Source organism: Balaenoptera ricei, chromosome 16 (genome assembly GCF_028023285.1).
Source record: "Balaenoptera ricei isolate mBalRic1 chromosome 16, mBalRic1.hap2, whole genome shotgun sequence".
NCBI lineage: Eukaryota > Metazoa > Chordata > Mammalia > Artiodactyla > Balaenopteridae > Balaenoptera > Balaenoptera ricei.
In genome coordinates, this window is record NC_082654.1 from 119,166,244 (window position 1) to 119,189,845 (window position 23,602).

At 36.1% G+C, this 23,602-nt stretch overlaps 1 protein-coding gene across 1 annotated transcript in view; it reads right to left on the reverse strand.

Moving 5' to 3' along the window:
* The window catches only part of TMEM26 (transmembrane protein 26), a 44,572-nt gene that overhangs the window by 8,757 nt on the left and 12,213 nt on the right, over positions 1 to 23,602 (reverse strand). The window contains exons 2-4 of the mRNA XM_059900299.1: positions 17,431 to 17,509; positions 13,239 to 13,352; positions 11,348 to 11,568 (exon numbers count right to left, since the gene is read on the reverse strand). Of these exons, the coding sequence (XP_059756282.1) occupies positions 11,348 to 11,568; positions 13,239 to 13,352; positions 17,431 to 17,509 (414 nt within the window). The remainder of the gene's footprint in view (positions 1 to 11,347; positions 11,569 to 13,238; positions 13,353 to 17,430; positions 17,510 to 23,602) is intronic.

Genomic DNA, 23,602 nt, shown 5'->3' on the forward strand with positions numbered 1-23,602 from the left:
CTAATAATTAGCCATGTTGAGCATCTTTTCATGTGCATATTGGCCATCTGTATGTCTTCTTTGGGGAAATGTTTATTTAGATCTTCTGCCCACTTTTTGATTGGGTTGTTTTTTTGTTGTTGAGTTGTATCAGCTGTTTGTATATTTTGGAAATTAAGCCCTTGTCAGTCACATCGTTTGCAAATATTTTCTCCCATTCCATAGGTTGTCTTTTCATTTTGTTTATGGTTTCCTTTGCTGTGAAAAAGCTTGTAAGTTTGATTAGATCCCATTTGTTTATTTTTGTTTTTATTTCCATTGCCTTGGGAGACTGACCTAAGAAAACATTGGTAAGATTTATTTTTTGTCTATGTTCTCTAGGAGTTTTATGGTGTCTTGTCTTATATTTAAGTTTTTAAGCCAGTCTGAGTTTATTTTTGTGCATGGTGTGAGGGTGTGTTCTCATGCATTGCTAATTTGCTTAACTGTTTCTTTTTGAAAGTGTAAATACTCCTATAAATAAGAGATAATCAGTGGATAGAGTTGCTCTAGCTTTTTAAAAAGCATCCAACAAACCTCTTCAGAGGAGCGAAAAAATTAAGGAGAGAGAGAGAAAAGGAAAGAAAGGAAAGAAAGCAAATGAGCTATTAAGCTAACCTGGAAGAAATGCTTCATCAAGCAAAAAGAGCTAAACTAAAAGAACACACAGTGTAAACATAGAAAAACTCTCCTTTGTTTGGTCAGATACTCACAGTGAAGTAGCAGTAATGCTAGGGGAACATTTTACCAAGTGTGTTTTTTCTTCTTAGTAAATGATCTGTGTTCAAAAAAAGACTACAGAGAGTGATCTCCAAAGGTGTAAGTAACTACTTAACTCTTCCTGGCAATTATACTGAAATTCAGACTTGTTAAAATGTTGGAGGGTGGCTGTAGCAGAATGAAATGGTCAGCAAATCCTCTCCCCAGCAAACATACATAACACTGGACAAATTGTCAAAAACAACCACTTCAGATCTCTGGAAATAAACCAAAGGCAAATAACAAATTGAGTAACATTTATTCATGAAAACCTGGTAGAACTTCAGTTAAGAACAGTGAGCGTCTAAGGCATTCTTGCCCATGGGATGTTCCCTTAAACCTCCAGCTTTGCTGTTTGAAGGAAAAATTGCACCAGACAGTTAAATAGGCAATGAAGACTTTATTGAAGTCTACAGTAAGGGAGAGAGAGACTGAATTCACCCCCACTGAAACAAAAAGCAGAAGAGTTTTTAAACACTGGGGTGAGCTAGTGGAACAGTACTAGAGGTTGTTAGAGAGGAAAGTTGGTCAATGTGATTAGGCCATCTATGTTTGCTAATTGGCACTGATATAACTTAGGTTCCTGTCGTCCCAGAGAGACTAGGAGATAGGAGTGTTATCTTTCTTGATGATCACATTTCAAAGGGATGGCTCTCACATCCTTGAGAAAGATATTCCTGCGCTGTAAAGCTGGAAAGAGTCTAAGAGAAGACTTGCATCTCAAAGGGACATAAAAAGAATTTACAGTTGCAAGTTTTCTAAAATCAATGCTCTGAGGAAAGGGGGAGCAGAGGCTTATATTCAGGCATAAACTTTTTTAAGATTTAATCAAGCTGAGGGGAATGTTAAGGCTGCCTTGGTCAGTCAGAGTGGTGGTTTTACCAGGGAGAGCTTAGCAATGAAAACCAGAGGCCCCTTGTGACCAGAGTATGCTGACTTAATTTGGAGTGGAGTGTGAAATCCATGGTTAAAGGTGTGGTCAGTATAACTAACACATTTAGTTGGAAATGAATGGGGAAGCCCATGGCTTTCCTACTTTGAGGTTGCGGTCCCAGGTGGGTGAGGGGCAGACTAACTTAAAATTTAATGGAGAGATTCCAAAAATAAGAGAGCCATAGAAGGGCTAGATAATGTCTCCAAGTATGCCAGACATGTGCAGGGACGAGCCAAGAAGGCCCAGTAGAAATTTAAAACTGGTTATATATGAAAACTTTCTGAACTTGAATGTGCGACCCAGCTCATACACAGATCTATCAGCAGGGGGTGGAAGTCAAAAGGGCTCAGAGTGTTTGATCACAAACCCTGCTCAAATCATTGGCTGACCATTAAACAATGTAATTATAGGTGTGACCCTAATAGCCATGCTAAAGACAAAAATAAGAATTAAAAAAACAAACAAAAAACAAGTCCGAGCAGAAACATCAATGACTGCAATCCAAGGGAAGATAGAGTCCTCAGATTAAGTTCAGGCAATTTATTGTGACAACAAAGACGACAAAAAGACTCCTGAGGCATGTGGGGAAAGCCTGAGGATAATATATTGCTACAAAACATAATACAAAATGTTCAGTTTTCAGCGAAAAAGTATGAGACATACAAAGAAACATGCATGACCCATGCTCAGGAGAAAACAACAACAATCAATTAATCAATAGAAACTGACTCTAATGGGGTCCAGATACTGGATTTAGCAGATAAAGACATCAAAGCAACTATCTTAAATATTTTCAAAGAATGAAAGAAAACGATGTTCCATAAACTAAAGAAAATATGATGACAGGGACTCAACAAATAAATAACTGAAATAAGAAATATAAACTAAAAAGAGAATTAAACAAATTCTAGATTTGAAAATATGGGAACCGAAATGAAAAATTCACTAGGTGAACTGTACAATTTGACTCTACATATGGATTTGAGATAGTAGAAGAATCAGTGACCTGGAAAATAAATCAGTGAAAACTATCCAGTCTGAAGACTAGTAGGTAAAACAGATAGGAGAAAAATGAACAGAGTCTCAGAGACCTGTGGAACGCAATTAAGCATTTCTATTTGTAATAGCAGTCCCAGAAGGAAGAAAAGACAATGGGTCAGAAAAAGTGTTTGAAGAAATGATGGCTGAAAATTCCTCAATTTGAGGAAAAACATTAATTTACAGATCCTAGATCAACAAAGTTGTAGTAAGTTTAAGACAAAGAGATCCACACCTAGACACATCACAAACTACTGAAAGTCAAAGAGAAAGAGAAAATCTTGAAAACAGCAAAAGAAAAACAACTCATTTGTACAGGGTAACGACAAAACAATGGCTAACATCTCATCAGAAATAATGAAGGCCAGAAGAAAGCGGAATGATACGTATAAAATGCTGAAGTAAAAACTATGGAGCAAGAATTCTTCATACAACAAAACTATTTTTCCAAACATGAAGGAAAAATACACACATTTCTCCACAAAGATTAGGAGAATTTGTTGCTAGCACATTTGCCTTAGAAGAAACAATAAAGGAAGTCTTTCAGGCTGAAAGAAAATGACACCAGAAAGTAACTCAAATCCACAAGAAGGAATAAAGAGCATCTTCAAATATGTAAGTAAATATAAGAGAACATATAAATATACAGTCATATCTTTTCTTCTCTTAATTTCTTAAAAAAACACAAGTCTATAAAACAATAATTATAAAACTGTACTGTTTGGCTTGTAACATATAAAGATGTAATGTATATGACAATAATTGCAAAAAAGGGGGAGGGAATGGAGCTATTAGCTTGTAATAGAGTGTGAAGATCTAAAATCATATTGTATTCCCTACAGTAACCACTGTAATAAAACAATACACAAATCAATAGAGGAATTAAAATTGTTCATTAAAAATATTTTTAAAGCAGTAAATAATTAACACAAGAGCAAAAAGGAAATGAGACATAGAGAAAAGCAAATAGCAAAATGGCAGATATAAATTCAACCAAATCAGGACTTCCCTGGTGGCTCAGTGATTAAGAATCTGCCTGCCAATGCAGGGGACATGGGTTCGAGCCCTGGTCTGGGGAGATCCCACATGCCATGGAGCAACTAAGCCCGTGAGCCACAACTACTGAGCCTGCGCTCTAGAGCCCGCACAACTACTGAGCCTGCATGACACAACTACTGAAGCACGTGCACCTAGAGCCCGTGCTCCACAATAAGAGAAGCCACTGCAATGAAAAGCCCATGCACCACAGCAAAGAGTAGCCCCCACTCGCTGCAAGTAGAGAAAGCCCACGCACAGCAACAAAGACCCAATGCAGCCATAAATAAATAAACAAACAAACCAAATCAATAATTACATTAAATATTAATGGATTAAACACATTGCAAAAGCTTGGAAATTGTCCCCCCAAATTCATGTCTGCGTAGACTTCAGAATGTGATCTTATTTGGAAGTAGGGTCTTTGCAGAAGTAGTCAAGGTAAGATGAGGTCATAATAGATTAACCTGTGTCCTAATCCAGTGACTGGTGTCCCTATAAGAAGGGGAAAAATTGGAGACACTGACAGACACACAGGGGAGAATGCCATGTGAAGACAGAGGCAGAGATGGGAGTGATGTGTCCACAAGCTGAAGGACACCAGAACTGCCAGCAACCACCAGAAGCCACAAGACAGCCACAAGAGGGAACAGATTCTCCCTCAGAGCCTCTAACAGAAACCAACCCTGCTGGTACATTGATTTGGACTTTCAGCCTTGAGGAGTAAGAGAGTATAAATTTCTGTTGTATTGAGCCACTCAGTTTGTGGGATTTTGTTATGGCAGCCCTGGGAAATTAATATACACTCCAATTAAAAGACAAAGATTGTCTAACTGAGAGGAAAATGCAAGATCCAACTATATGTGGTATATAAGGAATACCGTTTAGATGTAAAGATACAGAGTTTGAAAAAGATATCCCATGTCAATAGTCATCATAAAATAGAGTGCCTAGATTCATATGAGACAAAATAGACTTTCAGACAAGAAATATTACTAGAGAAAAAGTGGCATTTCATGATGAAAAACAGTTACTACATGAGGAAGAAGTTTAAAAAATTAATGTTTGCACATCTAAAAACAGAGCCTCAAAATACATGAAGCAAAAACTGACAATACTGAAAAAAGAAATAGACAATTCAACAATTAGAGCTGAAGATTTCAATGCCTCACTCTCAATAATTGATAGAACAACTAGACAGAAAATCAGTAAGGGTATAGAAGACTTGAACAACCCTATAAGCCAACTTGACATAACTTACATTTACAGAACACTCAACCAAACAACACATTCTTTTCAAGCCCACATGGAATATTCTCGAGGATAGGCCATATTCTAGGCCATCAGTCTCAATATTTTAAAAGGGTTAAAATAATTTTGTATGTTCTCAGACTACAACAGAACTAAAATAGAAAACAACAGGGAGAAATTTGGAAATTTTTCCCATATGGAAATTAAACAGCTTACTTCTAAACAATTCATAGATCAAAGGAGAACTCACAGGAGAAACTGGAAAATAATTTGAACTGTATTAAACAAAAAGATAACATATCAAAGCTTATGATATGCAGATAAAGCAGTGTTTAGAAGGAAACTTATAACTCTGAATACCATATTAGAAAAGAAGAAAGGTTTCAAATCAATTAGCTTTCATCTTAGGAAACTAGAAAAAAGAAGTGCAAATTAAATCCAAAGCAAGCAGAAGGAAGGAAAAATTAAACATAAGAACACGAAGCAATGAAATATAAAACAGAATAATAGAGAAAATCAATGAAACTGAAAATTAGTTATTTTAAAAGACTGACTAAATTGAGAAGTCTAAGAAAAAATAGAGGAGACACAAATGACCAAACTCAGAATGAAAAGGGGGAGGGGGCATAATAAGTGACCCTATAGAAATTGACACAAGTATAAAGGAATAATATTATGGACAACTTTATATAAAAAATAAAATTAGATAAAATGTAAGAATTCCTAGAAAGAAAAATATAATCAAAACTGACCCAAGAGGAAATAGAATAACTGAATAGACTTATAAGAAATAATGATATTGAATTAGTAATATCTTCCCATAAAGAAAAACCTAGGCTTAGATAGCTTCCTAAGTGAATTCTATAAAATATTTAAAGGAGAACTAACACCAGTCTTATACAAAGTCTTTCAGAAAATAAAGAAGGAATGCTTCCTGAGGTATTCATTGAAGGATATTACCCTGACATCAAAGCCAGGAAAAATATCATTTGAAAATATTACTAAAAATCAATATGCTCTATGAGTATAGATGTAAAAATTATTAACAAAATGTTAGCAAACCAAATTCAGCAACATATAGAAAGGATTATACACCATAACCAAGTGATATTTATCCCAGGAAGTCAAGGTTGATTTAACATCTGAAAATTTATTAATGTAATACACCATATTAATAGAATAAAAGATAGCCACCACACAATGACCATAAGAAAAACAGAAAAACATTTAACAACATTCAGTGTCCATAGAAAAAGAGAGAGAAAAGAAAGAACTCTCAGTAACCTAGATAGGGATTTCCTCCAACAGATCAAGGGCATCTATTAAAAATATCTGTGCAAAACCTACAGCTAACATCATCCTTAATAGTGAAAGACAGAATGCTTATCCTTTGAGATTGAAAGGTCCACTCTTACACTTCTGTTGAACATTGCACAAGAAATTCTAGCTGGTGCAATAGGCAAGAAAAAGAAATAAAAGGTGTACAGATTAGAAAGAATCAAAAATATCTTTGCTTTCAAATGACATTATCCCATATGTAGAAAGCCCTAAGGAGTCTACAGAACTAATAAACAAGTTTAGCATGGTTTCTGGGTACAAGATTGTCCCACAAAAGTCAATTGTATTTCTACATAGTGGTAATAAAAAACATGAAAATGATATTAAGAAATTAAGAAAATGATTCTATCAAAAAGAAAAATATTTAGGAATAAATTTAGGAAAAGTGGTGCAAGACCTATACATTGAAAATTATAAAACATTGCTGTGAGAAATTAAGGAACATCTGAATAAAAGATGAGATAGTTTATGTTCATGAATTGAAAGACTTAATATTATTAAGATGCCACTTCTTCACAAATTGATGCTTAGATTTAATAGATTTAATTTAATCCTTATCAAAACTCCAGCAGGATTTTTTTGGTAGAATTTGACAAGCTAATTATAAAACTTACATGGAAATGCAAAGGATCTAGAAAAATCAGAACAATTTTTGAAAAAAGAATAATGTTAGAGGGCTTACAGTATCCAGCTTCAAAACTTACCATAAAATTCCAGTAATCTCAAAAACATAGTACTGGCATAAGATAGACACACAGAGCAATGAAACACAATAGAAAGTCCAGAAAAACTCCTTACATATGTGGTCAATTGATTTTTGACAAAGATACCAAGGCAATTTAATAGGGAAAGGATAGTCTTTTCAACAAAAGGTGCTGAGACAGTTGGTCCTAGCTGGGACAAGAAACACTGCTGGGATAATGCCAAAACACAAAATGAAACAAGACAAAACATGAACTTAGACCCTTACCTCATGCTACACAAAAATTAAGTGAAAACATTACAGAGGAAAATATTTCTAATTTTTGATGAGGAAAATATTTCTTAGAATCTATGATTCCCAAAGCACTACATAGAAGAAAAAATGATACATGGGATTTTATCAAAATTAAAAAAAAATTGTTATTCAAATGACAACATTAAAAAAATGAAAAATTATATACTGGGAGAAAATATTTACATTATGTATCTAATACCAGACTTGTATCCAGAATATGTAAAGAACTCTTACAACTCAATAAAAATTAATCCAATGAAAAATGGGCAAAAATTTGAACAGATACTTCACCAAGGAAGATATATGAATAGCTAATCAGCACATGGAAAGATGCTACACGTCATTAGTCATTAGGGAATTGCAAATTAAAACCACAATATGATGCTACTGTGAGCCCACTAGAATGGTTATAATCAAAAAGACTGAAAAAAAAAATGTGTTGGTGAGGATGTTGAGAAAATGGAACTCTCACACATTGCTGATTGGAATATAAAAAGGTATAGCCACTTTGGAAAACAGTTTGGCAGTTTTCTTAACATAAAACCCAGTCATTCTACTTTTAGGTATCTATACAAGAGAAATGAAAACAGATCCATACAAAGGCTTGTAACTGAGTGTTCATAGCCATATCATTCTCAATAGCAAGAAAATTGAAATACACATGTATATTGACTACTGAATAGATAAATAAAATGTGGTATATGCATGGGATACTATTCAGCAATTAAAAAGGAGCTAACTACCCACACATGCAACAACGGAATGAACCAAAAAAACATTATGCTACGTGAAAAGACCAGACACAAAGACCACAAACTTTACAATCCCATTTGCATGAAATTTCTAGAAAAGGAATTTCTACAGAGACATAAAGCATATCAGTGGTTGCCTAGGGTCGGCAGTGGCAGTGAGAATTGACTGCAAACAGACACAAGGAATCTGGATTCTGGTGATAGTTACACAAATCTATAAATTTATTAAATATCATTGAACCGTAGAATTACAATAGATGAATTATATGGTGTGTAAAGTGAAGCTGTTACAAAAAATTTGCCATATCTCACAAGTGCATGTAAATTCATAAGAATTAGGAAGATGAACTTCATGTGGGCATGCGGAAGGAAGTTGATTTAGGTTAAAAGAAAACAAAACAAAACAAAACTGGATTTGAGGTATTAACCAGGATGCAGGAGAAAGATGTAGACATCACTGTGATGTAGACATTATTGCAGGTTTTCTCCTAAACCTATCAGCTCAAATTATGGAATAAAATAAAAAGGAAAAGAAAATGTTTTAATAATAAGTGATGCTAAGTAGGTTATAATGAAGTAAGCCCCTTTGCTATATTACATGTAAACATATTTTACATGTATATTAAATTTATGCTTCATGATTGTCTTTTTGAGGCCAAAGAGGAAAGCTACACTACAGTGAGAGGGGTTTAATATTTCCTTTGAAGAGATGGAAATTTGCAGTGTTAATTCTTGCTGTATAGATGGGGCCTGAGATGAAATCAGAACTTGGAAGGTGGGCCTTAGAAGGGAATTAAAAACTCTCAGTTCTCTCTGGGCCTTGATTTTGGAGTCTTTGGGTCATGATGGAGACATGTAGAAGTCTAGTGGAGACCACAGAAGGTCACTGACACAATGCAGTTATATTAAAAATAAAATGATTTCATCTGAGATCATGAAACCTGAAAAGAAACTTAAAAACAACAACCTGGGCAGAGTTTATTCAGTTCTATTCTCAGGACATGGTATAAGTTTAAAATGAGAAAAAAAGATTCATAAAACACTCAGATTAATGTATTGGTGGGTGAAGAAATTGCTGAACTGAAATTACCTGGGTTGGGATAGGATTGTATGTCCTTTATTTCATCACTTGCTCACCATTTGCGCCCCAATCTCCACTAGCACTAGCACAAGCACACTGCCTGGCCCACACTAGATGATCAGTCAAGAGTTGGTGCATAAATGATCCCTTGTAATTTTCAAGGTATTTCCCCCCCTGGGTGATTGACACTTTAATCATTAACTTATTTAATATTCAACATCTGTTGGGAAACACTGATCTATAAAATGCCTCTTGGTGTCACTTGTGGATGGGCCTCATAAACAGGCCATTAAGGTAGCTGAGTTTGGCATTTCTCACATTTTTATAACCAGCCCCTCAAAACATATTCCTCCTGCACCCCCTCTCCTACCCTATTTCCCATGCATCTCACTAGATATTTGGCATTTATGTGTCTACTTCTATTTAGGTAGAATTAGTCATCCTTATATTGTCATGTCCATATCACTGTGCCTATAGTTATTTATCGTTCTTATGTGCTCGGTCATGATTTCTTCATGATTTTCTTTCTTTTTTTTTTTTTTTTTTTTTAATAAATTTATTTATTTATTTATTTACTTATATTTATTTTTGTCTGCATTGGTTCTTCGTTGCTGCACGTGGGCTTTCCCTAGTTTCAGCGAGTGGGGGCTACTCTTGGTTGCAGTGTGCTGGCTTCTCATTGCAGCGGCTTCTCTTGTTGTGGAGTATGGGCTCTAGGCACGTGGGCTTCAGTAGTTGTGGCACACGGGCTCAGTAGTTGTGGCTCCCGGGCTCTAGAGCGCAGGCTCAGCAGTTGTGGCGCATGGGCTTAGTTGCTCCGCGGCATGTGGGACCTTCCCGCACCAGGGCTCGAACCCGTGTCCGCTGCATTGGCAGGCAGATTCTTAACCACTGAGCCACCAGGGAAGCCCTCTTCATGATTTTCTTGTAACCTCATTGTACTGTAAGTAGTCTAACGTATCTGAAAATGTGTTATACAATGTGAAGCACTGACCAAATATTTGGTATTAAAGCTACAAAGCTAAGGTCAACATTTTGAGGACAGTGGGTCAACTTAGACTGGATTCTTTCTAAAATTCTACATCTACTTACGGTATAAGAAAACTTAGTAGAAATGGAACAGGAAATGATCATGTGAAGGTAAGCTATGATTACAGATACACTTTGTGCTACAATTGGGGTATTAAGTTTACTCAGTAAGTTAGTGTATTTTGCTCAGCTTTATGTTTCGTTGTTTGAGAAACACAGCATAAAGTGTAGAATTAAAAGCCAGCCTCATTGTAATTTGTTTTTATAGCATAGTGCAAAACAGCCAAAGCTGAAAGTACATTTAGGCACTGAGACTTAAATCCCTAAAGGTAAGAAAGTAGTTCCATAAGCAGCTGTGATCAGGAATTCTGAGTTTATTTGCTTGTGGCAAAAATAAAAGTACCAACTCAGTAAGTTTTAATTTATAGGCATCTACACCAGATAGCCTTTGGGCACTTCGAACAAAACTGACTAAAAATAAAATTTAGTAAAATAAAACCTAATCTGCCCCATTCTGCATTCACGTCAGGGAATATAAATTCCCCAACTGGCTAGAGGAGTGATTTCTCCATGTCACCTCTAGGTTCTTCCCTGGAATGGTAGCTTTGCTCTGCTCTAGAAGAGACTCTTATGATTGGCTACATTCCTGGACACTTCAGCATGTGAAAGAGAAGCTAGGGATGGTCATTCCACCCCCAGAAGGTTTTCAGATAACCACGGCTTCACCTAATCTGTGGTCATGCAAACAGGCAGAGCTTCTCTGTTCTTACCTATGGGTAATATTATTTGCCCCTTTTCTCTAGCAGCAACATCCTTTACATATTCATATATAAAGTTTTTATATATATATGGTATATACATATATATGTATATACATGTATGTATACATGCATATGTATATATATATACATATGTATATATGTGTGTGTGTGTGTGGGTGTTAGGGGGCTGGTACCTAACATGTACCTGAACAGCAGCAAATTCTATGGTTCTATCACTGGATATATGATCTACTGAAAATCCGTATTCATGCAGAATATAAATAATAGAACAAAAAGACAGGTGTGTGGGTCTGACCTTGAAAAGAAGGTCTTTTCATTGCAGGGCCTTCTTACCTCACATTTGCTTCCTCCAGGGTCTCACTTGTAAATTCCAGTATGTCAGCAGCTGTCCCCACAAACATAAGGAGAAGTTGAGAGAGTTGATCCCGAGTAATCCCGCCTCCAATGGGTAGAAGCCATCTTCCAATTATTAGCATTAGCAGGAATGTCTGATGGAGTCCCAAGGTCCAAACTTTCTCGCATACTGTAGATAAGTTATTTACAAAAACTTTGGCCTGTTTAACAGAAATGTCATACAGACAGAAGGATTATGAGCTACCACCTTAGAGAGAGAGGCCTTCTTCACCATGGCTGTCAATCAAGAGTTAGCTTTTGTGGAAGGTCATTTTCAGAAAATGATTCTTCACTTAATAAAGAAAGTAAAACTCTTTTCAACTGAACACTCTAAAAAAAAAAAAAAAAGCTAATGTGGTCCTTAAAATGGGGCAACCTTATAACTGAAAGTAATTTAAACCTTTCGCTTACTAGGGGCATTGTACTATATGATATTTTAAAAACCAGTTTTGCAGTGTTTTATAGATAATTTATCATTTCATCAGTCTCTGTAACCAGTATAACACATAGCAACATTTTAAAAATTCCATATTAAAATTTAAAAATTCCTGTATTTTTCTTTTATAGATTTCAAATCGGAATTTACTAATCTGGTAATATTTTTAGCATGGTACAAATCTTCTCTTCCGATTTTTATTGCTATAAAACACTATATCAAAGGAGAAAATATAAAATAGTGTTTATTCATTACCTAAAAGTAAAGAAAGAGAATAACTATAAGGTTATTTTTATTCTGAACATTTAACATATTATTCAAAAATTCATAAGCTAGCAACCAAATTTTATTCTGCCCTTATTCTTGGACTCCGAGAAAAATTTACATCCCATTCATGTGTTCTGGATGCCATCTCTTGCCCTCTTAACTTCTAAATAACTTTTAAAGTATATTATTGGCCCTATCAGTTATGATCTTCTAAAGACTACAAGGGTGTAGATCTCAAGTGGATTGGATAGTGATTCCAACTGATGTATACAAGTGACTTAACTATATTTGTGCAAAATTTATTTACCCCTCTTGATCACGTGCTGATGTCAAGTGTAAAGGTTAAGGGAGGATAAAAGACAAGGCAGCTTGCTAACCTTATTGAAGCCATGAATGAAGATCAATAACCTTTCATTTGCACACTTCTTTGTATATCTTCTGTGAGACTTCTCACACATTTTATTTAATTCTTGGAGGAAGCATACTAGCAGGGTTAATATTTTCAATTGTCAGATGATAAACTGAGAGACAGTGAGATTGATTTGTTCAAAGTGATATGGGTAAGCTGTGATTGAAGCTTGAAGTAGTTCTATTAAACCTCACAGAATCAGTAGCCTGTCTTATTGTTGACAACATGGTTCAGTGGTAGGGGCCTTGGCCTTGAGTCTCTCCAGTATATCATTTTCTAATAGGTCATGGTTAGTTTGCCAAATATCAAGCATGAGAAGAACAAACAAGTGATTCTATTTTGGCTGGAAACCTTCCCTGATTTATTAACATAAACACCTAAAAAATATATAGGGCAGATCCCAATCTTTCCATTATATCATTCCTTCACAAATGTATGTATCTCTCTTTGTACATAGATTGTCTGATCTAAGTGTTAAAGGTTCCTTAATACTGCGGGTTAAATATATTTATTAATGTATGTAAGACATATATGCCTATTATGCAAGTTAAATATGTTTAATAATATTTTTGAATACAAATTATCTTGTGAATTCCTGAGCCAAACAATTGGCAAATTTCCCTAGGAAAGAATGAGCTGAAAGGTATAGAGTATGTTATCCTCACCAAGTGAAAAGGTGATCTGCTAGATCCTTTAATATACAGTGAGAAAGCTCTCACCGTCTCAATGAGATCATCCGCTCTGTTGGTTTGTTCAGTTGACAACAGAGTTTGATTGAAGTCTTCTTTGGTGCTGGTGTTCTTTGACATTCCTTCAGATTGGCTACTGCAATACTAAGAAGTGTTTTAAAAGGCAATATGTCAAAAAATATCACAGTAGGTAGAGTTTAAGATGGCTTCAATGTGTCTAAGAGATTATGAGCAAATATGTGACGTTTCTATAGTATGCATAAACATTTCTGAAAATCAGAATATAGGCTTGAGATAGAAAACCACTTTTCAGTTAATATGAGAAAAGAGTCAACTGTACATGTCTTATTTTTCCACAAGTCTATGAGGATATAGATGCTCTGAGTTCATTGTGGAGAGCTGTAGAATTTATGGATTGATCACTGTGATCCCTTCCTTGAACCCTGGAACAATTATAAAACAAACCAACAACCAATGAAAGCATGTATGATCCTGGTCAAAGCATTCATGCTAAGATTTTGTTTCTTGTCCAGAGCCTCTTTATCTAAAATACCATTTTGCTAATATAGATAATTCAATTACTTTCAATCATGCCTGTTAAGCACTGTAACAACCCCCCCCCCAAAATAATAATAAATTAACATATTCACGCACCAACATATACATCTTGTGTCACTTTAGAAGTCAGTTTAGGTTTATAGAAAATTTAGCAATAGCCCTAAAATAAATGGCATTTTTTCCCCTTCTTGTTCTTTCATTTTGCATGCAAATTTCTACAAGTGAACTGTAGGTGATTTTTATCTAGCCAGATGCTGGGAATCTGAGGTACAGAAAGGAAGAAAAAAGTACATAAGAGAGGAATGGGGTGGCACTTGAAAATGTAACTAGCCAATGATTATTTCACAAATGGGTAAAAAAAAAAAAAAAAAAAAAGGTTGATGTTTTTTAACACATCTGCAGAGCAAACATACTTTTGAAACACATACACAAACACACACACACACGATCACACATTTGGATTTAGAGAGAAATTATTACTTTTTAAATGCTAACACTGTGAGAAGTGTATTTTTCTTAATTATTCTGGATACTTCATCAATCATTCTATGAGCTACTTGGAAAAGGAGAAAAGAAAGTCTGTCAAGAAGCTATTTTTTTCCTCCCTGCCATCAAAACAACTAGTGTTACAGGTGAAATGACAAGAATAATTAAGAAAAATGGCCATGTTCCATAACTCTAAAAACAGAAATGCAGTTGTTTGTACCCTTTTTTTTTTTTGTACAGCTAAGGCTCTGAGAAAAGATAATAAAGATAACAAATTAAATCTTTGAACCAAGCAACAAATCCTCATTGCAGAGGAGTTTTGTGACTCTGTCTAAGAACCTAATGTGCAATAGGAAACAAATTTGACCACTTCTTTTACAGGCATGAAAGCAGATTGTATATTAAAAATGGTGACCCTGATAGGTTTTTTTACATTCTTATCACTAAAAATCCATAGACATCTTGTTATTTTTAAAAAATCATCATCTATACTGCAGCGTAAGATAACTTGATAGCAAACAGTTTTGTAGTTCATGTTACGTTGGTATAAAGACCTGAGTCCCTCTTTATTCTTAGAACTCTATTCATTATAAATTGATGCGACTTTCCTTTAAGTGGCAGCTGCCTTAGGACTGCAAAGAACAGTGGGTTTGACTCCTAAGACCTAACCTGACTTGTATTGTTTTTATGGTAATATTGTTTACATTCAGCATTGTATAAGTGAGTTATGTGGATGATCTGGGTACCAACAAGTCACTTTTTCATTGGCTATGTCTTAAAACTTTTAATAGCTTCAAAAATACTCCGTTGGGTCAACCAGACTGTGACACCATCAAGACCAGAAAATTTCCATTGCTTTAATTGTGCCACTTCATAAATAGACTTGACTAAGAGTTAAGGTCATAATTGTTGTCATAAGCATTTTGTTTCCATTCAGGTAGACCCAGCCAGATTCAGAAATGAAGGTACAGAATTGACCATCTAGGAGAAATGTTTTCATGAAATAGGTCAGGATGTTTTTCTAATGCCAAGTCATAGGGCATTTAGGGTGTAGAGTAAAGGGAAAATGTGAAAGGAAATTCAATTATCCTTTCCCATCATGAAAAATCCAGATGATTTTGACACAAATTCCTGTAAAACATAGAACACATAATTGAGAAAGGCAGTGTGGTTTAATGCACTAGGGGTCAAGACTCAGGTTCTAAGCCCCAGAACTGTGGTTGATTAGCTGTGTGGCCTTGGGAAAATTACTTAACCCTTCTTAGTCTCAGGGTCCTCTTCTATAAAATAGAAATCCATATACCATGTCTAACTTAAGGAGTTGCTGGGTGTATAAATGAGAAAATATATCCGAAAATACTTCGAAATAAAGGGACTATATGAAAAAAGTGATTATTATCATAACGAAAATTTCCTACATGAATGGACTAAGATTTTCTGTACCTCCCTTTATTCTGCCATTTCTTATTTCTTTAAACGCAATTCCAATACTTTTTTGTCTCCCTCTCACTTTTTTCTACTTCTGTCTCTGCCCACCCTGCCCAGTTCAATTACTGGGCATTTGTTTTAATTCTCAGTGTCCAAATGAGTCAAATCCATTACTACTAAAGGTCCAATTTCTTTTGTAGTATGAAAATTAGAGAGGTACTGCCCAGGGCTCAAAAATCTTTTTTTTTTCTTAAAAAGAGAGCTTTTGGTTGCATGCTATTTGTTGTAATAGGATTGGACCTGTATATCAATTAACTGTGCAACGCATTTATATTATAAAAGCATTTGGGGAAATGAATTGTTATCGTGGATGATAGCCACGTCATAGAAATAGATGTGAAGGAAAAAAATGATTCAAATCACCAGAGCTTATTTTCATACCTCTGAAAGCAGTAAGTAGTAAGGAAATTCAAACAGTCCCCTAATCCTTATGGTACAGTTTTTAAAAGCTATGATCACTTGAACCAACCAATCTACTGTGACAAAAATACTTTTGCTACAAACATAGAGAGAGTCTTTGACTTCAGTGTTTTTTAAACAGGAGATTTAGGCAGACAGATGTTTTCTTCATGCCTACATCATTGGTACATGCTTGTGGAATTCAGAAATAGTCTACAGAACTAAATTCCCCTCTGTGTACCTAAAATTTGGAGCGAGCATTTTCCAGATAAGGTTTGAATATCTGAAACATATATCAGAGGCTTAACTTTGCTATAAAATGACCAACTGTAGCAAAGAAATCTGTGAAACAGTCTCACAGATTTTACCAGTAAACGTCCTAAAATAATATTATAACTACTGTAAAACATATGAACCTGTAACCTGCACCCTGAAGATGTGAAGTCCAGGCTGCAGTCCGATGGACTTCGCCAACTGGCCCTCCCAGTGTTGTACAAGAGCATTTACAACAATCAGTGACCGAATCCAGCCTAGAGCCTGCTACCTCGGGTTGCCCAGGCAAGAAGCAACTCACTTAAAAATCAGTACCTCCCTCTGTATCTCCCTAATATAGCTTAGGGACTCTTATTGGAAGCCACTGTTTGCTTTCTAGGTCAGTGTGGTCTTAATACAGAGAGCCCACCCTTCCTGACGGTGGGTCCCCTGGCTCCTCTCCTTTACCCTTATTTCGGGTCCCTAGGGTGAAATTCCTATTTTACTAAGACAGTTCATAGGACCCTCAAAAGTGAATCTCCTGTAACCTGCAAAGCCTGTATTTTAAGACAGACTATTTCAAATAGCCCCTCCAAGTTTGATTGTATTTGTATAGCTGAGTACAGATGATGGGGTTTCTTTTTTGTTTTTGTTGTTCCTAAAAATGTCATTTTATAGGATGTTAGATGACTGAGCCCTGCGCGTTCTTAGCACAATAACTCGTTGAAGCTGCAAGGGTTAAAACCGAAATTGTATATCCCCATGTGAACTGTAGCATATTGGAGGGGAAGTCTTAAGAACAAGATCTCTAACCCAAATTGTTAATGAATGATATAGTCTTAAATCTTAAATGAATGCAACATTTTCATGGGGTTTTACAGATCATGGATTCACTTCCTTTTTGCTGAGGCCTCTTACTTATTCAAATCTTGATAACTCCAGTTCCTTAGAAAAGTGCATTTCTGACAGAAATTGGATTATAATATGAACGTACTTTATTGCTGAGCGTTCCACTTCCCTACTTTCCAAAAGGACATACCTGGGTCTCATGGTGCATTTCAAGAAGCCATAATGATGGAACAATGCTAATCAGATATAAAAATATGGCTGGTGAAAACCTGTAAAAGAGGGAAAAAAAGATAGCTCAGCTTTTACAAAATTTTTTAAAAAGAAAACAAGTGCACATATCCTGACCACACTGAGTCAGATCATTTTATCTCAAGTGTCTATTTCTAAGGGGGAAAAAGCATTATGTGATTCCTGCCATATGGATTATAGAGAAACAAAGTAACTGTAAAAGGCAGTAGCAGCTCTCATTCTCACTGAATTTCTAATCCAATTAATAGATGTTAATTTTAATATAGTTTAATGGGATAGTGCCAGTTAGTTTCAGGCCCCAAACTGGATATTTTGTATTTAATACATTTTACAAAAAGCAAATACAGCAATAGTAAATCTTGGATTTTTGAACATTGTACTTTCAGGAAGATTGGCTACATTCTTCAACATTAACCTGAAATTCTGAGAGCTCAAATAATAACGTACAAAAAGACAAAAATCAGATGATATGGACTGAACGAAATCAACTGGCTTTGTGTGTTTCTGCTAAACCTAGTGCAAATGAAAATACAGGCACATCTCATTTTATTACGCTTTGCTTTATTGCACTTCACAGATATTGTGTTTTTTACAAAGTGAAGGTTGGTGGCTACTCTGCGTGAAGGAAGTCTATCAGCGCAATGTCTCCAACAGTATTTGCTCACTTTGTGTCTTTCAAACTTTTTCATTATTATTATATTTGTTGTGGTGATGTGTGATCAGTGATCATTGATGTTACTTCCAAGACTCACTGAAGGCTCAGATGATAGTTAGCATTTTTAACAATGAAGCATTTTTTAATTAAGGATATGTGCATTGATTTTTAAAACAATGCACACTTAAAAGACTACAGTATAGTGTAAACATAACTTTTAAATGCACCGGGAAACCAAAAAATTCATGTGACTTGCTTTATTGCAGTGGTCTGGAACTGAACCTGCAGTATCTCCAAGGTATGCCCATACGAACAAACAACAGATGAAGGGTTTGGTATTTTTTTAAAGAGCTATCTATATTAATTATTTTCAGACTCAAAATTCAGAGGGCAATTCAAAGAGAGTGCTTTTGTTTGTAGTCAGACACATCAGGTTCAAATGCTAGTGTTGCCACTGACTTCTGTTTGTTTCCTAATCCACAAAATGGGAACAGTCATACATTAGCTTAGGCTGCCATAACAAAATACCACAGACTGCATGCCTTCAACAACAGAAATTTATTTTCTCACAGTTCTGGAGGTCAGAAGTTCCAGATCCTCACATGTCCTTTTCTAAGTGCATACACATCACAAGGAGAGAAAGAGATTTCTCTCTCTCTCCTCTTCTTTCTTTTTTTTTTTTTTAATTTATCTTTTGGCTGCATTGGGTCTTCGTTGCTGCACACGGGCTTTCTCTAGTTGCTATGAGCGGGGGCCACTCTTCGTTGCGGTGTGCGGGCTTCTCATGGCAGTGGCTTCTCTTGTTGCAGAGCATGGGCTGTAGGAGTGTGGGCTTCAGTAGTTGTGGCATGCGGGCTCAGTAGTTGTGGCTCACGGGCTCTAGAGCGCAGGCTCAGTAGTTGTGGTGCACCGGCTTAGTTGCTCCATGGCATGTGGAATCTTCCCGGACCAGGGCTCGAACCCGTGTCCCCTGCATTGGCAGGCAGATCCTTAATCACTGCGCCACCAGAGAAGTCCCTCTCTTCTCTTCTTATGAGGCCACTAATCTTATTATTTTAGGACCCTACCCTTATGAACCTCATTTAACCTTACTGACTTCCTAAAAGCTCTGTCTCTAAATACAGTTACATTGGGGGTTAGGGCTTCAACATATGAATCTGGGGGGAACACAGTTCAGTCCGCAGCTGTCACATTTATCTCACAGGAATTTTTATTACACAGTTGATCCTTGAACAACATGGAGGTTAGGATCACTGACTTTCTGCACAGTTGAAAATCCACATATAACTCTGTAGTCGGTCCTCTGTATCCACAGTTCCACATCCGCAGATTCAAGCAACATGGGACATGTAGTACTATAGTATGTATTTATTGAAAATAATATGTATATAAGTGGACTTGCACAGTTCCAACCCATACTGTTCAAGGGTCAACTGTACTTTCTATAAAGCAGCGCCTGGCAGAGTTGGGCATTCAATAACAAGTAGCTACTACTAGTATAATTATGGAACATTGTGCAATGAAAACATGTCCTTAAAAATTTGAAAGAAGATGAAAATTACATACTTTCCAAATTTATTTCTTCCGATTGCATTTAATTTAGATTGGAATCTTGCTTTATGAATCATCTTAAAGTCAAAATTGTAAGTCAATATAATTTTATTAAAATACTGTTAGTACACATATGTGATGGTTTAAAATGACCTGAAAAACAGAAATGTTAATTGCTCAAAAATAGATTTGTTTGAGATGAAATGCTACGAAATTCATACTCTTATAATCCAGTGGGGGAAAAAGTGAACAAACCTAAATGCAGGAAAATTTTTAGAATGGACTTTTTAAAGGCTGTTAACCCTTTCATTAATATCTCCTTCCAACTTCTGAGGAGAAGAAGGGAGAAAGGGCAAAAGAAAGAGAGTCTTTTAAAAAAATCAGTACTTAGTATGTATAGCTGATTCACTTTTGTTATAAAGCAGAAACTAACACACCATTGTAAAGCAATTATACTCCAATAAAGATGTTTAAAAAAAATCAGTATTTAAATGGACACTACCCTACCTTTGAATTCCTGCAAAAAATAATTTTGAAACAAAGGGGTATGGGTCATGATATTATTAAAATCTGATTTAGACGATGGTTGGGCTGCAGCAAGATATCAAAAGCCCCCATGTTGAACATGCTTTCAAAAAGAAAAGGAACACTTAATGCTTTGACCTTCCATATCAAGGGAAATATCAGGAGAGAATATTTCCTTTGTGAAATTGGGAAAGGAAATGAATTCTGGTTGGAGGGACAGTCGGAATATGTAAATGTCTGTTTGGATACATCAGACGTTGGCTGGACTGCAGTTTTGTTGACTCTCTTGGAATTAATTTTGGGACTAACTCCCCTAACAATACTGTTACAATAATAATCTAGGGAAGCTATAGACTGAACATAACAGCTCTTGAAAGAGGTTAAGAATAAAAAAAAACAATAACCCTTAACATCTTCTATGCATAAGATTTATTTCTATAACTGGAAAAAAATACTATCCTGTTTCAACATATTTCCTCTAACTAGGAATCTAGTTATATTAGAAAACAAAAAACTTCCAAATCCAGGATTTTCTGTGCTGCTTACTACAGAAAATCTAAATTCCCTATCTGATATTCAAAGCCTCCCTTATCTAATCTTATCTCTCCTTCCCCTTCCTCTTCCTTTACCACATCCTATCAAGCTGAGCAACTCAGTAGTTTCAACCTGCTGTGTATTTAAAATGAAACAAAACAAAATGTTTTGGATAGTTTCCCTCACTTCAGCCCCTCTTCATCAGACCTATTTGATGTAAGTGAAAAGGGGGTGGGAAGAGGGAATCACATGGAACGCCCGAGAATTAATCATATTCAGCTCAAGAGCATATGAGTCCATAGTCTCTCTCCCCCTATTTCCCACCCTCTTAACCCTACACAGAAGAGGATTTGCTGGAATTTCCAAAGGCTTCCAGGTAGAATTACCAACGAAATGCCTAGTCTGCAAAGTGGTCAATAGCAAATGACAATCAGGAGCTTCCTTCCCTACTTCCTCTCTCTCTCTCTCTCTCTCTCTCTCTCTCTCTCTCTCTCTCTCTCTCTCTCTCTCTCCAGTAGCAGGCTGTAGTAGTTGTACAACTGAAATTTCTTTTTTTTTTAATTATGGAGAAAATAAAATTCTCTGTCATCTAGAGAAGTATTAAAACATGTATGACAGGTTTTATTTGGGACATGAAGAAGACATTTCAACCATATGTCGCATATGTTTTATTGGACCATGGGTCCCTGTTAAGAACAAGGGGCTCTATTGCCCCTTCAGCTTGGTCCGTCTGAGAAGAGAGGTTCTGACATGGTTTTTTGGAGCAAACATCCCTTCAAATTATGACAACCTGTTTTGGAAAGCCCTCCTCTTACATCTCTACCCATCAACATCCTTCCTGTGTTTTGAAATATAGGAATTAATGGCAGCAATTAATCTTAACTCGTATTTCTCTTGTGACCCAACAGATTCTCCACTGTTTTCTTGTTATGTGTATATATGACTTCGCTTTCCTAATATAAGTTCCTTGAAGACAGATCCTGAGTCGTATATATCTTTATGTCCCTTCCCTCTTCCCTCTCCTTCATTTTTTCCCCTCCTCAGTGGTCTCAGGTGTCTTTTTAAGTCTTTAATTAATGTTTATTGAGCAAATACTTAAATGCTTGAATGCCTGAATTTATAAATAAAGGGAGGATTGAGCAAATGAAGTGAATGGAGGCTGCTGGCATCTACAAGGACATTTTATTCCCATCTCAGCGGGTCTGGTAAGAAGTATGCTCCTCTTGTTTTGTCCCTTGAGGAACTGTGACACTGTGGTAGAATTTTCATGAACTTGAGAGACCCAAACTTGAATCTTACCTCTTCCATTCATTCATCTTTGGAAAGTCGCTACCTTTCCTGAGACTGAATGTCCTTGTCTATGAAAATGGGTATAATAATATCCACCTCATAGGGTGGTTGTGAGGATTAAATAAGACAGCGTTATGAGCTTGATACTGTACATGCTCAATACATGTGAGTTGCTACCTCACCCCGGCTCAGCTCTGCAGATACACTCATGGCCACATATTCAGCACCTACACTTAAAGCTGACCCACAGGATACCTGGTTAGAAGATTGTTTCTTCAAATAACATCAATCCCATTTTTAAACTATGGTTCTCAAAACCAAACCTACTTAAGACTCCTTGAATCAAGGGAAGTTGTTTGCAATGCTGTGGACATCATTATGTCTAACTGCACGTTCAAGGTTAAGGCAGTCACTGTCACACAGTCATGGTTGGCGTGGGCTGTTTGCTCATCGTGACTTATAAAATGCTGTACCATCAGGGCCCTGCCTGCCTCTTGGTCTCTGTTGCTCTCATTCTTCCTCACTGTGCTCCTATAATGGTGTTTTCTTTCAGTTCTGGAAAAAAGCTAAGTGAGTTCCTAACTCAGGGCTTCACACATGTATTTCTCCCCCTTGAAATACCTCTCTCCCTCAGTTTTCACCTGATTATCTCCTCAAAATTCATGTCAGCTCTATAGGGCTCCACAGAAAAACCTTCCTTGTCCTTCCAGCCTAAATTAGATCTCCTTGTTACGCTTGTCCTATATGTAGCACTCTTCACTTTCACCCCATACAGTTTCAAATTTTATAACTATATATATATGTATATGTATATATATGCATGTGTATCTGTGGTCACTAATTGTCTCCCAGCAATTCTGAGTAATACTGGATTGGCCAAAAAGTTCGTTCGGTTTTAAGTAAAAATAAAAGACATTTTTCATTTTCATGAAGACCTTTGTTGAACAACGTATTTGCTAAATGAACGAACGTTTTGGCCAACCTAGTACAAGCACAGAACTGTGTCTGGTCTGCTCAACATTATGCCCTCAGCTCCTTCCACAGCGCTTGGCACATGGTGGGCTCCCCCAAACAGTTAGTGATTTCATAAGGTCCTAGTTGATTTATAATTCCGACTTTCTTGACACTCTGTTGCTGGTTTGACTAGATATCTCTTTTTGAAATATCATCATAAATTGATTCTTATCGGAAGTTTTTCTGAAGGAAACTAATTATTCTGTTCTTGTATGAATTTGGTATTTTTTGCCACTATGAAGTATTTTAATATTTCAAGATGACATTTAGCTGTTACTTATTATTTTGAAGGTTTGTCATATTCTTGATAGTTCATTGTCAGTGCAATTCATTTTTGGAACCAAGGAGAATGTGAATTCTAAAAATTAAAAACTAAGCCTGAGCCCACCTTTTTCTGGGTAATTAACCAAATTGCATGCCCTTTCTTAGGGGCTACAAATCATTTTACTCCAGTTTTCATGTCTTAATTGTATCAAAAGTAAGTAGATGCCGACCACGAGCACTAATACCAGAGAGGGGTCTAGCCATCTCAGAAATAAATCAG